The following is a 13215-nucleotide window of genomic DNA, read 5'->3' as shown; positions in this document are numbered from 1 at the left end:
TAAAAAGACCTGCATTTCTATAGCGCCGTTCCCAACCACCCGACGTTCCAAAGCGCTTTACAGCCAATGAAGTGTAGTCACTGTTTTAATGCAGGAAGCGCGGCAGCCAATTTGTGTACAGCAAGCTCCCACAAACAGCAATGCGATAATGACCAGATAATCTCCTGCACTCTAATTCTGCCCTTGAGCGTCCCGGATTATAAATCGCTCAACCATTGGTGGTCGTGCCTTCAGCTGCCTAGGCCCCAAGCTCTGGCATTCCCTCCCTAAACCTCTCCGCCTCTCTATCCTCCTTTAAGACGCTCCTTAAAACCTACCTCTTTGACCAAGTTTTTGGTCACCTGCCCTAATTTAACCTTATGTGGATCAGTGTCAAATTTGTTGTCTTAAAATACTCCTATACACCTTGGGATGTTTTTCGACGTTAAGGTGCTATATAAATACAAGTTGTTGTTGTAATCTGTTTGAGTGATGTTGATTGAGAGATAAATATTGGCCAGGACACCGGGGATAACTCCCCTGCTCTTCTTCCACCCGAGAAAGCAGACGGGGCCTCGGTTTAACGTCTCATCCGAAAGACAGCAGCTCCGAAAGTGCAGCACTCCCTCGGTACTGCACTGGAGTGTCAGCCTGGACTTTTGTGCTCAAGTCCCTGGAGTGGGATTTGAACCCACAACCTTCTGACTCAGAGGTGACAGTGCTACCGACTGAGCCACGCCTGACACGCTGTAACCGTATGTAAACATCACACTGTAATTATAACCCCTCAACAATGATGGCGCTGTTGCTCCACTGATTGTACTGCAGAGAAACTTCTCCATTTTCCAAATTGCCACAGGTTTTGCTGCTTAACTAGAATTACAAATAAATTAGATAAAAATGCATGACAGAATCTATGTCCTTCTCTACCAAAAAAATTAAAAAGTTAATTGCTGACCACTTTTTCATGGAGGCAGCACATTACTAAACACCATCATCACACTCGGCAGCTTCCCCACCCCTCTAGATGTGACTGGCCATGACCTGTAATTTCCATCAAAAGGATTTTTCAAAGTTGCGAATAAATTACCCCTAAAAATAATTAAATGCAAAAGAGTGTCCTGGAGCCAATTTAAATTTACAGCGCAGGGACAAGTTCCCACTCAGAATATAGTCCTCATAGAATCCCAATCCTGATGAGCTCCTCCAGTTCCATCTTACCGGAGCTATGGGAAAGCTGTTCAATGGATCAGCACCCATCACGGCACAACCTTTCCCAGAGCTCCCGAGATAACGCTTTCTTTTTCCCCCATCTATGGAATCTTACACAAGGACATGTGGGCCTCCCTGCTTGGATTCCTGGTATTCCTCAACTACCAAAAAAACCCAAGAACTATGTTCTCATCTTGACACTTCCTTTTTTTTTTTTAAAAACCAGGCAGTTGCTAAGGAATAGCCCCCTCGTTTCCAACTGCAACTTTGTGACCAGCATCCAAAAATAGGATTGGGCCACCAGCGAATGTCAATGTTTGACATTTGTTCCCATGGGAGTTCTACCGAGGATGCAAGTAGAAGAAGCAAGCAAGAAATGTTTACCTAAAAGCGGTGAGTTCAACCCGCTCATGGTTGTTGGCGACGAGCTCCGGTATCAAGGACAGGTGGGAGATCTGTGTCGCAGCCCACCCAAACTGAAATATAATAATGAACGGAATGAAGTAAGTGAGCTCAGCCCACTGTGGAATGTCTTCACCGCTGCCCACGGGAGGGTTAAAAATGAACGGAAAGGATAGGATGACACTGATGCTCCCTGTTAAAAAAGGAGAGAGATGGTTAAAATAATAATTCTTACAAATTAGGTAAAACTTCAAGAACACAGTACTAGAGTTTAGCTAAAAACATGGTCACGAAGGCTGAACTTCAAATACTGTAGAGGGACACCCTTAAAATATGTATCATGTGTATCTTCCAGCGGCATGCCATCTACAGAGGTGGGAAGAGAATCATATTCAAAATGTACTCTTTGGACAGACATCTACTGCTTGATTCCAGCTATTGCTCATGAGGGAAGAATCAGAAATTTACAGCAGCCATTCAGCCCATCTTGTCTGTGCCGGCCGACAAAGAACTATCCAGCCTAATCCCACTTTCCAGCTCTTGGTCTGTATCCTTGTAGGTTACGGCACTTCAAGTGCATAAATGTGATGAGGGTCTCTGCCTCTACCACCCTTTCAGGCAGTGAGTTCCCAACCCCCACCACCCTCTGGGTGAAAAAAATTCTCAAATCCCCTCTAAACCTAAATTACTTTAAATCTATGCCCCCTGGTTATCGACCCTTCTGCTAAGGGAAATAGGTCCTTCCTATCCACTCTATCTAGGCCCCTCATAATTTTATACACTTCAATTAAGTCTCCCCTCAGCCTCCTCTGTTCCAAAGAAAACAACCCCAGCCTATCCAATCTTTCCTCATAGCTAAAATTCCCCAGCCCAGGCAAGGTTCTCGTAAATCTCCTCTGCATCCTCTCTAGTGCAATCACATCCTTCCTGTAGTGTGGTGACCAGAACTACACACAGTATTCTAGCTGCGGCCTAACTAGTGTTTTTTCAGTTCAAGCATAACCCCCCTGCTCTTGTATTCTATGCCTCGGCTAATAAAGGCAAGTATCCCAGATGCCTTCTTAACCACCTGTCCTGCTACCTTCAGGGATCTGTGGACATGCACTCCAAGGTCCCGCTGATACTCTGCACTTCTCAGTGTCCTACCATTTATTGTGTATTCCCTTTCCTTGTTAGCCCTCCCCAAATGCATTACCTCACACTTCTCCGGATTAAATTCCATTTGCCACTGTTCTGCCCACCTGACCAGTCCATTGATATCTTCCGACAGTCTACAGCTTTCTTTTTCATTATCAACCACATGGCCAATTTCTGGATCATCTGCAAACTTCTTAATCATACTTCCTACATTCAAGTCCAAATCATTGATATGTTGCACAAAAAGCAAATGACCCAGTACTGAGCCCTGTGGAACCCCACTGGAAACAACCTTCCAGTCACAAAAACACCCTTTGACCATGACCCTTTGTTTCCTACCTCTGAGCCAATTTCAGATAAAACTTGTCACTTTGCCTTGGATCCCATGGGCTTTTACTTTCGTGACTAGTCTGCCATGCGGGACCTTGTCAAAAGCCTTGCTAAAATCCATATAGACTGCATCAAACGCACTACCCTCATCGACCCTCCTTGTTACCTCCTCAAAAAATTCAATCAAGTTAGTCAGACACAACCTTTCCTTAACAAATCCAAGCTGACTGTTCCTGATTAATCCGTGTCTTTCTAAAATGAAGATTTATCCTGCCCCTCAGAATTTTTTCCAATACTTTTCCCACCACCGAGGTTAGGCGGACTGGCCTGTAATTACTCGGTCTATCCTTTTCTCCCTTTTTAAACAATGGTACCACATTAGCAGTCCTCCAGCACCATACCTGCAGCCAGAGAGGATTGGAAAATGATGGGTCAGAGCCTCTGCTATTTCCTCTCGACAGTCTGGGATACATTTCATATCATATTGTGACAAGAACTGACATGGTGCATCAAACTAAATCAATGCCTCTGTAAATGCCCATTTGATTCAAAGGGAAGCAAGGTACTGAGGAAGGCAAACGGGGGGAAACCAGAAAAGGATATGTGGAACAAGGAGGGGTTGGGGGAGAAAGGGAAATTTATTAGTACTATAGCTGGCTTCAACTCCAAGAAGCGGCTGCATCAGGGCTGGGACAAATACATCTTCAAGTCTAGGGGCTAATTATTATATATTTTTTTAAATGGTTCCTTTTTAGAGAGGACGAGGAGTCCAAAGAATATAAAAGTGGTACTAAATTTTCTTCCTCAACTCTTTTCATATCATATGGGGACAATGCAACACAATCTAATCAAGCGAGTCATTGTATCTGCGAAAAAGAATTTCACTGCAGAGCAACCTGATAATTCCAGTGAATTACTAAGTACCAAAAAAAAGTCCAACTCATGCGACACATTCCAAAGCATTTGCCCAACAGCATTCAGAGATTAGCTATTTCAACAGACTAGTCTTATGCACGGCTTTTCCATCCTGGGGACACGGTGAAGAATTATTTTCGGCTGGTTAAATTATAGCGTAAATCTGCTTATGAATACAGTCCACACAGAATTATAAATAAAAGAGTAAAGGCATCATCAATTATAAAAAAGGTCCTTAACGCATAGCTTTCTCGGTTTAATACAAGCATAGACTGCAGATTAGTGGAGGTTGCCGATGTCCCCCTTGGCAACCTAAAACTATAATAAACATTATGATCAAAGTACATTACCCCCAAGTCACACGCCATCCTAACTTGGACATACGTCACTGGTCCTTCATGGTCGATGGGTCAATATCCTGGAATTCCATACAGAGCACAATTGTGGGGGCACCATCACCACATGAACTGCACCAGTTCAAGGCGAAGGCCCATCACCACCGTCAAGGTTCAACAAATGTGCCATGTCAGTGTTGTTGTTTTTTTTAATACAGTTGGCAAGAATGGCAATTAAGAGACACACACCAGGTCCAAGGCATGGGAAGCCAGCTTAACGAAATAAAACAACAGTCTAAAGAGACAAAGGCAGTAAATGGGCTGAATTTTTGCCAAGGAGGCAGACAACAGACGCCAAGCAGAGATGAAAAACAATGGCAAAGGCAATGTCCATCAAAAGTCAGCTGCATCATCAGATCGCAGTCCATCCTAAATGGTGTGATCTCATCAGGACTGGAATAATTCCTCAATTCAGCTGCATCATGTCTGTGCCAGCTCTTTGTTGGAGCAACGGAAAACCAAGCCCATTGCCGGAATCTCTCCCCATGCCTTACATCTTTCTTTGCTTCAAATAATTTATCCAACTCTCCTTTAAAAGATGCAATTGTTTGTGCCTCAACCACTTCCTACAGCAAAACGTTGCATGCTCTAAACACTTTCAGGGATTATTTATTTGAACCCCTTTGTCTCTGTTTTCCCCACACACCTCAGTGTCTTTCCATCAAATAGATACTGCTACTCAGACCTTTTCCGCCCAAAATGTATTAACTAACATTTTTCCAGAATAAACTGCACCCGAAATCAGTTTGCTCATTCAGCTCCTCACTGGTTAGCCAAACCTACTACTTTTATGTGGTCAGCTAATTTGGAGACTGTGTTCCGATAGCCAAGTCTAGATCATCTATATACATACGATGAGACAAATTTAAGAGTTTCTTTTGAAGATGCACATTAAGCTATCCATGTATGCAAGTAATCTTTCTATTATATTGTGGTAAACCACTGTCATACCTGTCTGTGTCTGTATGTGTATTCCACTAGGTACAGGTCTGGACATGCCTCGGCTGACTCCTCCCACTATTCCAGGTATATAAGTGACTACCTCCCAGTCCCTTAGTATTCTGGACGGGTCGACCACTCGAGACAAGACCTTCATTCTTTAGTTAATAAAAGCCTGATTGTTACTCGCTCAACTTCAGTCTTTTGAGTAATTGATGGCGCATCATATATACTCCAATTACATTTACTAAATTCAAAAGCAGGATTTGGAAATGGGCAGTATGAAAATGCTGCTTTAAATCTAATATTTCAGTAATCTTATGTTTTATATCCTTTAAATTTATATCCTTTATAATGTAGTCACTCACTCAGCAAGATGGCATCATTATAAAACTGAAGGGATTAAAGATCTCGGCAAACTACCAATTTTGTTTTAAGCACCACAGAAAAGAAATTAAATACGAATGAAATGTTCCCGAGTGTCCCATTTCGAAATTGTTTTCTCCCTTGGTAGTACAGCTGAGAAGGTGAGCAGGTGAACTTCTTTCAAATTACTGCTCTTGAATTGCTCACTAGGAAGTACACTGGGCTGAGTTACCTTCCGGTTTTTTTCTCTTTCTGATAAAGTGGCTAGTTTCCATTCAGTACCACCCCTGACAGTAGCAATCTAGATTGAAACCTCACTCTGGGGGAGCTCCAAGAATGGGACTCGATTTACAGTCAACGACTCCCAATATCACAGCTTTATTTTAATGATTTTTCCTCCCAGTTCTTCTGCTATGTTATGTTTGATTTAGACTCTGTTGATTTGAACTGTGAGATCCAGAATTAAATATAGCAGTTGTTTCTCCAAGGAAAAATTATGTGGAGTTTCAATCAATTTTTTTATGATCTCTGTAACCTCTCTCTCTCGTTTGAAGAAGCAGTGGGTTTTTTATGTTAAAAGATTGATAATGCGGAAACAAGTTGCAAATCCTTTAATCCGATTGCATTTACAACTTTGATTACATCTAATATGCCACGCTTCAGCACATCGACATGACACACTGCTAAAATGACTATAGGACTCCACTGAGCAGACCAGTGAACAAATATTTTTTTTTAATGAAACTCGGGGAAGAATTATTTGAGCAATTAATGGTATTTGCTAACAATTTTGTTAAATTTGGTGACCATTTTTGAAGGGACTCAATTAGATTCTTTAATGTCAATCTATAATAAGTATTGCAGCTGTGGACACTTCCTGTTATCATGCATTCTGCGTCATGACATTTTTCATGCCTCTGTCGCACCTGTGTAATACTTGCTTCTACTAACTAAGCTAAATTGTCTATATCCCTACTTGCATTCTCTGGATTGTTAGTCTAAGACTCTGGATTACTCGTCGAGTAACATGACCACTGCGCTGTCCTACCCAATCAGCTGGCAAGTGGCAGGTAACATTTTGCACAGCTTAACTGCAAGCTAATAACCATCTCCAACATAAAAGAGCCCAACTAACTCCTTTTGAGATTCAATGGCACCAGCATCACTGAGTCCCCCATCATCATCATCTTCGGGGTTGCCATGGACCAGAAACTTAACTGGACCAGCCACATAACTACTGTGGCAAGAAAAGCAGGTCAGAGGCTAGGTATTCTGCAGCGAGTGTCTCACCTCCTGACTCCTCAAAGCCTTTCTACCATCTACAAGGCACAAGTAAGGAGTGTGATGGAATACTCTCCACTTGCCTGGATGAGTGCATCTCGACACCATCCAGGACAAAGCAGCCTGCTTGATTGGCACCCCATCCGCCACCTTAAACATTCACTCCCTCCTCCACCAGAGTACTGTGGCTGCAGTGTGTACCATCTACAAGATGCACTGCAGCAACTCGCCAAGGTTTCTTCGGCAGCACCTCCCAAACCCGCGACCTCTTCCACCTGGAAGGACAAGGGCAGCAGGCGCATGGGAACACCACCACCTCCAAGTTCCCCTCCAAGTCACACACCATCCTGACTTAGAAGTATATTGCCGATTCTTCATCGTCGTTGGGTCAAAAGCCTGGAGCTCCCTACCTAACAGCACTGTGGGAGTACCTTCACCACACAGACTGCAGCGGTTCAAGAAGGCGGCTCACCACCACCTACTCGAGGGTAATTCGGGATGGGCATTAAATGTTGCCCTTGCCAGAGACGCCCACATCCCATAAAACAAATTTTAAAAAAATCAACACCATAGCTACAAGAACAGGGTAGAAGCGACTTGTGGCTGATGCTTTGACCTTCAAAACCTCTTTCTCTACAAGGTACAAGTCAGGAGGGTGATGGAATACTCGCCACTTGCCTGGATATGTGCAACTACAATAACATTTAAATATCAACAATGTCCAGGAGAGAGCAGCCCATAGTTTCAGAATAAAGGACTGCCCTTTTAGAACTGAGATGAGGAGGAATTTCTTCCGAGGGTCGTAAATCTGTGGAATTCTCTGCCCCAGAGAGCCGTGGAGGCTGGGTCATTTAAGGTGGAGATAGACAGATTTTTGCAAGATTTGGGAGTGAAGGGTTATGGGGCGCGGGCAGGGAAGTGACTGAGCCCAAGATCAGCCATGATCTTATTGAATGGCGGAGCAGGCTCGAGGGGCCAAGTGGCCTATTCCTGCTCCTATTTCTTATGTTATATGGGATCTTGGGCTTCATAAATAGAGGCATTGAGTACAAAAGTAGAGAAGTTATGCTGAACCTTTATAAAGTGCTGGTTAGGCCACAACTGGAGTATTGCATCCAGTTCTGGTCACCTCACTTTAGGAAGGATGTGAAGGCACTTGAGAGGGTGCAGAGGAGATTTACCAGAATGGTTCCGGGGATGTGGGGATCTTAGCTACAAGGACAGGTTGGAGCAGCTGGATTAGTTTTCCTTAGAGCAAAGGAGGTGGAGGAGTAATTTGATAGAGGTGTACAAGATTATATGACTGGTTTGGATAGGCTGTTCCCACTAATTAAAATGGTACAAGGACTAGGGGACACAGATTTAAGGTTTTGGGCAAGAGATACAGTGGGGATGTGAGGAAAAAAACTTTTTTACACAGCGAGTGGTGAGGAGCTGGAACTCGCTGCCGACGGAAGTGGTGGAAGCGGGGACACTCAATATTTTCAAGGAGACTGCATAGGCATTTGAGGGAAATAAACTTGTTACAGGGATAGAGCGGGGGAATGGGACTGACTGGATTGCTCTGCAGAGAGCTGGCACGGACTCGATGGGCCAAATGGCCTCCTTCTGTGTCGTTATGCCTGTATGACTAATTAACAGATTGTAACACTATGTACATATACATTTACAGAAGGTGTTCGATAAGGTCGCTTACAAGAGTTGTGTAGTGGTCTCCATTTCATGCACTTGAGACATGCAATAATGCCCTTTTAAAACATGCACTGCAGCAGTTGGGCAGTTATTGCAAAGGAAGAGTGACTGGGAGCACAGCTCAGTTTAAGAGAATGTGTGCGCACGCATACATGCATTAGGAAAGAGAGAAAACTTGCATTTATATAGCATCTTTCACAACCTCAGGACGTCCCAATGTGCTTTGCAGCCAATTATATACTTTCTGAAGTGTAGTCACTGTTCTAATATAGGGAAAGAGGAAAAATGGGTAAAATTCCATAGTTCATACCAATTTATTGCAAGATAGGAGACTCTTTGGCATGCCAACTGTACTACAGCAGTGTTTCCCAATAGAAATCACTGGCTGCTTTACCCACCTACACCAGCTTTTGTAGAAAACGCCTTATGTGCAATACAGGTAAATGTGTACACTTACAAGCATCTACCACTATTCAGTGTAAAACTTTGCAGTCTTTCTCCCTCAAAGTTTGGAATTCTGGCATAACTGATCAGACACATCATATCTTAGTGCGGCAGTTGCGAGCGGTAATTTGACTTCAGGGTGATTGCTGGTAATGTTGACACGCTAGACCCGCGCCCCTGCCCTCCATTCAGAGCACGGCTGGCTGCTGCTTGCCTTTTGCCATGACGTGCGCTATTGGAACGGCTTGTTATTGGTTCGGCTTGCTTTCTAATGCTGGCCTGGAACGGTTATTCCGATTGGTCGAGCTGACCACAGCTTCCCTCTCCACACCATGCTGCTGGGGTTTCCACAGTGCTGAAAAGTTCTGCATTTTCACCCACTGTTTCAGCAGGTAACCAAGAAAGTAAAGCACACACAACAGTCATAAAACACTCCCGCTGCTTTCCGTCTTCCCATTTTACCAACAAACACACAAAAAAGGGTTAATGTACACATACATCTATCATGCAGCTATGGGTATTGCGAACACATGCCCAAATATGGTGTCTCTTACTCAGGTTTTATTTACTAATCAAAAATACAATGTGGCCAGTGGACAACGCACTTCTGGCAAAAATGGTCTGACCATTCTGAAGTTATCAGCCATTTTCCCCTTCCATGAGCAAAAGACTTGGCCGGAAGCAATTTAAGTGTGTGTTTTGGGTACAAGAATCACCTTGAACTGAACTGTTATTGTACTGTGCATTTGAAATCTGCAGTAGTATCAGGTTTTATTTCACTTCGTGTGAAAGGGAAGTAAAATAGTCTGCATGTATTATCTCATAACTCATTCAATTAGATTAGGTCAGGGTTTGACACTAATGTTTATTTAATTTAATGATTTAACTGAAGTATTTAATTGAGTAATAACAAGTCAGCAGTTTTATGACCATGTATAATCGCTGAAACAATTCCACTTGCACCAAGATTAAAAGAAAAATTTGCATTTATATAGCGCCTTTCATGACCTCAGAGTCAGAGTTTTACAGCACAGAAAGAGGCCCTTCGGCCCATCGTGTCTGCGCCGCCCATCCATCCCTGTCCAGTCTAATCCCATTTTCCAGCATTTGGTCCATAGCCTTGTATGCAATGGCATTTCAAGTGCTCATCCAAATGCTTCTTGAATGTTGTGAGGGTTCCTGCCTCTACCACCCTTTTAGGCATTGAGTTCCACATTCCAACCACCCTCTGGGTGAAAAAGTTCCTCCTCAAATCCCCTCTAAATCTCCTGCCCCTTACCCTGAATCTATGCCCCCTTGTTATTGACCCCCCTACTAAGGGGAAAAGTTCCTCTTTGTCTACCCTATCTATGCCCCTCATCATTTTGTACACCTCAATCAGGTCCCCCCTCAGCCTTCTTTGCTCCAAGGAAAACAACCCCAGCCTGTCCAGCCTCTCTTCATAGCTGAGGCACTCCATCCCAGGTAACATCCTGGTGAATTTTCTCGGCACCCTCTCCAAGGCGATCACATCCTTCCTATAGTGAGGCGACCAGAACTGCACACAGTACTCCAGCTGTGGCCTCACCAGCGTTTTGTACAGCTCCATCATTGTGGTAAAGCACTGTTTGTATTCCTGTTTGTCCTGTTTGTATTCCACTGTGTACATGCCTGGACATGCCTCGGCTGACTCCTCCCACAGGTCCTAGTAGAAAGGTGACTGCTCCCCAGCCCTTTGTATCCTGGACCGGTCGACCACGCGAGGCAGACCTCCATTCTGTTGTTAATAAAAGCCTTTAGTTACTCTTCTAACTCTCAGTCTTTTATGAGTAATTGATAGCGCATCAATTTTATTAACAACATTTTTATAATGGAGAAGATCCTCACACCAGCATGCCTGGACTTAGATCATCGGGAGGCAGACTCATCCACCAAGTTTACTCACTGGCTTAAGTGTTTCGAAAAATTCCTGACCGCCTCCAAAGCAATCAAATCGGACGAGGACAAACTGGATGTCCTGACCTCCAAAGTGAACCACCGAGTGTACTCGGTCATCCAAGACACGACCTCGTACGCGGACGCTATCAAGCTCCTCAAGGACCAGTACACGCACCCAGTGAACGAAGTGTACACCAGGCACCTCCTGGGGAGTCGTAAACAACAACCTGGGGAATCGACCGTGGAATACCTTCAGGCACTGTCTGTGCTTGGCCGGGCCTGTGGTTGTAAGGATGTAAAGGCCGCCGTGTACACAGAGGAACTTATCCGGGACGCTTTTGTAGCGGGCCACAGATCCAATTACACCCGACAGCGACTGTTGGAGCAGAGTGACCTCGACCTCAACAAGGCCTCTGAACTCGCACTATCATTGGATGCAGCCTACCAGGGCATGGATGCCTACTCCTCTGCATCGTGGACGCCGCGGGGAATAACAGCCTGGGACACGGTAGGACCGCCTCATAGCGCCGTGCCACCCCAGCCACACTCCAACAACGGCCCAACTACCGCAGCAGTGTCCCAAGGCCAGAAATGCTACTTCTGTGGCCAGGCAAAACACCCCAGAGCGCGCTGCCCGGCGAAAAACGCGATCTGCTCGGGCTGCGGGAAGAAGGGACACTACGCTAGCGTCTGCAGGGCCAAAGCCACCCCGAACCCCAGCAGCGCCGCGTGTGGGCCACCATCTTGGACCTCCCCGGCCATGTGCGAATCACCGGTACAGCAGCCATTTTGGACGCCTCCAGCCACACGGGGATCATGGACGCCGCCATCTTGGACGACAGCCGGGACGCAGCAGGCCCCCGACACCGCCTCATCTGATACCCGCAGCGACACACCGACCCCTACGCTGGCATCCGTTACACTGGACCAAGCGAGACCGCACCAACTGGCCAGTTCCACAATGGACATTAAGGTAAATGGTCACGATACAATCTGCCTTTTTGACTCTGGGAGCACGGAGAGCTTCATCCACCCCGACACGGTGCGGCGTTGCTCTCTCCCAGTCCTGCCTGCGCAACAGCGGATTTCTATGGCCTCCGAGTCCCAGTCGGCGGACATCGGCGGCTACTGCGTGGTGACACTCGTAGTAGACGGGACCGTGTACGATCATTTTAAACTTCTGGTCCTGCCTGACCTCTGCGCTGCCGTCCTGCTGGGGTTAGATTTTCAGTGCCACCTTAAGTGTTACGATGGCGTACGGTGGACCCCTACCCCCACTCACAGTCCGCAGCCAGCAGCTTCCAAATTGCCCGCCGCGCACCAGGTGCAACCTCTCCACACGCAGAGTCACCCCCCCACCACTGTTTGCTAACCTCACCCCCGACTGTAAGCCCATCGCCACAAAGAGCAGGCGATACAGTGCCGGGGACAGGGTTTTCATTAAAACCGAAGTGGAGCGGCTCCTGAAAGAAGGGATTATTGAGGGCAGCACCAGCCTCTGGCGAGCCCAGGTTGTGGTCGTTAAGACCGGCGAGAAGCAGCGCCTGGTCATCGACTACAGCCAGACAATAAATCGCTACACCCTGCTGGACGCCTACCCACTCCCCCGTATAGCTGATACGGTCAACCAGATCGCGCAGTACCGCGTCTTCTCGACCATTGACCTGAAATCAGCGTACCACCAGCTCCCCATCCGCCCTGAGGACCGCCAGTACACTGCCTTTGAGGCAAACGGCCGCCTCTATCACTTCCTTAGGGTTCCCTTTGGCGTCACCAACGGGGTCTCCGTCTTCCAAAGGGAGATGGACCGGATGGTAGATCAAAATGCGTTGCAGGCCACTTTCCCATATCTGGACAATGTGACCATCTGCGGCCGTGACTTGCAGGACCATGACGCAAACCTCGAAAAATTCCTCCGCACCGCCCAACTCCTAAACCTGACATATAACAAGGAGGAGAAGTGTATATTCCACACAAACCGCCGCGCCATCCTTGGCTGTGTTGTGGAACACGGAGTCATCGGCCCCGACCGGATGCGTCCCCTTATGGAACTTCCACTGCCCCACTGCCTCAAGGCCCTGAAGAGGTGCCTAGGGTTTTTCTCCTATTACGCCCAGTGGGTCCCCTACTATGCGGACAAGGCCCGTCCGCTGATCAAGTCCACCTCTTTTCCCTTGACGGCAGAGGCCCGCTTAGCCTTCCACCG

General features: G+C 46.1%; 1 protein-coding gene across 1 annotated transcript in view; it reads right to left on the bottom strand.

Moving 5' to 3' along the window:
* LOC147108143 (major facilitator superfamily domain-containing protein 12-like) overlaps positions 1-13215 on the bottom strand; it is a 99162-nt gene that overhangs the window by 39138 nt on the left and 46809 nt on the right. Inside the window, exon 2 of the mRNA XM_086004650.1 lies at positions 1576-1786. Coding sequence (XP_085860776.1) covers positions 1576-1786 — 211 coding nt within the window. The remainder of the gene's footprint in view (positions 1-1575; positions 1787-13215) is intronic.

This window comes from Somniosus microcephalus, chromosome 13 (assembly GCF_052327205.1).
Source record: "Somniosus microcephalus isolate GS21.2 chromosome 13, FLI_Smic_1.0, whole genome shotgun sequence".
Lineage (NCBI taxonomy): Eukaryota > Metazoa > Chordata > Chondrichthyes > Squaliformes > Somniosidae > Somniosus > Somniosus microcephalus.
Note: the sequence above shows the minus strand (reverse complement) of the source record. Positions and strands in the feature narration are given on the sequence as shown.